At 48.0% G+C, this 3,135-nt stretch overlaps 1 protein-coding gene and 1 long non-coding RNA gene across 4 annotated transcripts in view; both read left to right on the top strand.

Moving 5' to 3' along the window:
* LOC106525686 (uncharacterized) overlaps positions 1–121 on the top strand; it is a 14,920-nt gene extending 14,799 nt beyond the window's left edge. The window contains exon 4 of the long non-coding RNA XR_001311151.1: positions 30–121. This is a non-coding gene — a long non-coding RNA (uncharacterized LOC106525686). The remainder of the gene's footprint in view (positions 1–29) is intronic.
* Positions 122–158: 37 nt separating this feature from the next.
* On the top strand, positions 159–3,132 carry cnr1 (cannabinoid receptor 1). Of its 3 annotated transcripts, XM_014019993.1 has the most exons (3): positions 159–540; positions 863–924; positions 1,080–3,132. In XM_014019993.1, exon 3 carries the CDS (start codon positions 1,125–1,127, stop codon positions 2,529–2,531), a length of 1,407 nt encoding a protein of 468 aa, XP_013875447.1. In that variant the 5' UTR covers positions 159–540; positions 863–924; positions 1,080–1,124; the 3' UTR covers positions 2,532–3,132. The 3 variants fall into 3 exon arrangements, with proteins under 3 accessions (XP_013875447.1, XP_013875448.1, XP_013875445.1); XM_014019994.1 differs by lacking the exon at positions 863–924 and having other exon boundaries at positions 159–535; XM_014019991.1 differs by lacking the exon at positions 863–924 and having other exon boundaries at positions 160–540.
* The last annotated feature ends 3 nt before the right edge of the window (positions 3,133–3,135 follow it).

A 3,135-nucleotide genomic window follows, 5' to 3' on the forward strand; every position in this document is an offset into this window, starting at 1 on the left:
ATATTATAATCATTATAAATGTGTTTTAGTGTCTAGGTTTTATGGTCGTGCTCGAGCTGTTTTAGTTCAACCCAAATCCATTCCTAAGCCTCTCTCCACCGGGTGCCTTTCCTCGCTCCTTGGCGCGTAGCAGCTGACGGCTCCATGGGCTGGGCGCGCGGGGCGCACGGTGCGCGCGGGGCTGTGTGTGTGTGCGGAACCACGTGACGGAGCTCGGAGGAGGCGAAGCTTCATAAGGAGGAGTGAGGACGAAAAGGGGAGGACTGGAGAAACGCTGGAGGCAGCAGTGGAACCAGCAGCAACCTGTGTCCACGGAGCAGGAGCGCGCGCTCCAACAGCCGCAGGGACGCTTCCTCAGACATCCCATAAACTTCTCTGACAGAGGAGCAGAGGAAGAGAAACACCGAGTAAAGTGATGCCTAAACGGCACCTGTTTCTCCCTAAAGTCAGGGTTTTGGTTGGTTGAACGATGCGCCTCTGACTTGGATTTACGCACGGTGATAAAGGGCGATTCTGCTACACTCTGGAGAATTATGTAAGGTAAAAACAAAACCTTTTCTACTTTAAGACTTGGACTAAAGCGTATGTTGTTACTCTTAAGGCTTTGTGTTGTTATCCCAGCATCAAAAATACTATTTATGCTCATTTTAATGTGTTTTTAATCAATCAAAATTGAAATTTATGCCTGCCTACTTTATAAAATCCTAATAAAACAATCATTCATGGAATGATTATTTTATTAGAAGCTATTAGGGTGCTTTAAGAAATTATATGTGGTTTTGGTTAGAATAGATAAAAATTTGAAAAAAGTCTTTCTAGTGTTTTTCGGTCTATTGATGACAAAATGTGTTTTATGTCTCAGGAAATATCTAAATAGAAGAATTTCATTGTCGTAAATCCGCAAGGATTCAAGGTTTTTTCCAAGTAAATGGAATTTTTCTGTCTCAAATATTTTTCTTTTGCCAAAAAAAGAAAGAGGAAAGGAATAGCAGAAAGTATTATAAGCACAAGGTTATTCTCTGTTCAAGGCTTTCACAGTTTTCAAAAACATGTCTGAAGTCTTTGTTATCGATCCGTAGGTTGTCTGGACATCTTAGACTGCAGTATTACCCTCAGACACAGCCATGAAATCTGTGCTCGATGGTGTGGCGGACACTACCTTCCGGACTATTACATCTGGCTTACAGTATCTGAGCTCCAACGACGCCAACTATGAAGACCACCTCGGCGATGCGGACTTCAAGGGCAGCTTCTCCATGCAGAAGCCCCTGTCTGCCTTCCGCAGCAACTCCTTCCCCAACAAAGTACCTGCAGATGAGGAGCTCATCCTGAAGAGCATTCCTTTCTTCCCCACCAATGCCACGGACCTGTTTGGCAACCGGAGCACAATCAGAGATGAGACTAATTTACAATGTGGGGAGAACTTCATGGACATGGAGTGTTTCATGATCCTGACCCCCAGCCAGCAGCTGGCTGTGGCTGTGATGTCTCTGACTCTGGGCACCTTCACGGTGCTGGAGAACCTGGTGGTGCTCTGTGTCATCCTGCAGTCCCGCACCCTCCGCTGCCGGCCCTCCTACCACTTCATCGGCAGCCTGGCCATAGCCGACCTGCTGGGCAGCGTCATCTTTGTCTACAGCTTTTTGGACTTCCACGTTTTCCACAGGAAGGACAGCCCCAATGTTTTCCTCTTCAAGCTGGGTGGAGTCACGGCGTCGTACACGGCGTCGGTCGGAAGCCTCTTCCTCACCGCAATCGACCGCTACATCTCCATCCACCGTCCCCTCGCCTACAGGCGCATCGTGACGCGGACCAAGGCCGTCATAGCCTTCGTCATGATGTGGGCCATCTCCATCATCATCGCGATGATCCCTCTGCTGGGCTGGAACTGTAAACGGCTCAACTCGGTTTGCTCAGACATCTTCCCCCTCATTGACGAGAACTACCTGATGTTCTGGATCAGCGTGACCAGCGTGCTGGTCATCTTCATCTTTTACGCCTACATCTACATCCTGTGGAAAGCTCACCACCACGCCGTGCGTATGCTGAGCCGTGCCTCCCAGAAGAGCCTGGTGATCTACTCGGCCGACGGGACTAAAGTGCAGACCACGCGCCCTGATCAGGCACGCATGGACATCCGTCTGGCCAAGACCCTGGTGCTCATCCTGGTGGTGCTGGTGATCTGCTGGGGCCCGTTGCTCGCCATCATGGTCTACGACCTCTTCTGGAAGATGGACGATGACATCAAGACGGTGTTTGCGTTCTGCAGCATGCTCTGCCTGCTCAACTCCACCGTCAACCCCATCATCTACGCCTTGAGGAGCAAGGACCTGCGGCACGCTTTCCTCAGCTCCTGCGGCGCGTGCAGGGGCAGCGCCCAGCAGCTGGACAACAGCCTCGAGTCCGACTGCCAGAACAGGAATGCCCACATTTCTGCCAACAGGGCTGCAGAGAGCTGCGTGAAGACCACTGTGAAAATAGCCAAAGTAACAATGTCTGTGTCCACCGAAACCTCTGCAGAAGCTGTCTGATTACGAGGGAGATAAAAAGGTGTAAATGTCATCAAATAAAGCCAAACAGAGGGTTAGGCGTTCAAGAACAGTCCTCTCCTGAATGTGTTGTCATACATCCTGACATAAACGCTTGAGTGGCTCCATTATTTTACGTTTGTCTATGAGTACAAGGTGTGCCAAAGTGCCAAATGGTATTGCGAGATCATAGGATGGACTCACATTGGGAATGCAATATATGAACGACTATCATAAGTCTGCTGTTTACCATAGACTTCATGATATCCAGTTAGCAAAGGCATATTATATTTTTGTACTGTGAATTCAGGTTTAAAAAAAACTATATCTTCAGTTATGGGAAAAGGGGCTACTGACATTTTTAAGTAGAGATGTTTTACAGCGTCATTTAGAATTTAACATGTGTCTTGCACCATTAAAACAACCCAACATTGCGCCTTGACTTTCTACGGGCTTCTTGTTGCATAATTGGACTTTTCTACAAGGAAAAATCATTTAAAAATGTGCCGTCGGTTAACTGTTTTTCTTTCCAAATATGCCATGAAACGTCCAACTTTTCTCTGTTTTCTGATATCACTCAGTGAGTGGTCCACGTGTGGGGGGGGGG

This window comes from Austrofundulus limnaeus, unplaced genomic scaffold, assembly GCF_001266775.1.
Source record: "Austrofundulus limnaeus strain Quisiro unplaced genomic scaffold, Austrofundulus_limnaeus-1.0 Scaffold237, whole genome shotgun sequence".
NCBI lineage: Eukaryota > Metazoa > Chordata > Actinopteri > Cyprinodontiformes > Rivulidae > Austrofundulus > Austrofundulus limnaeus.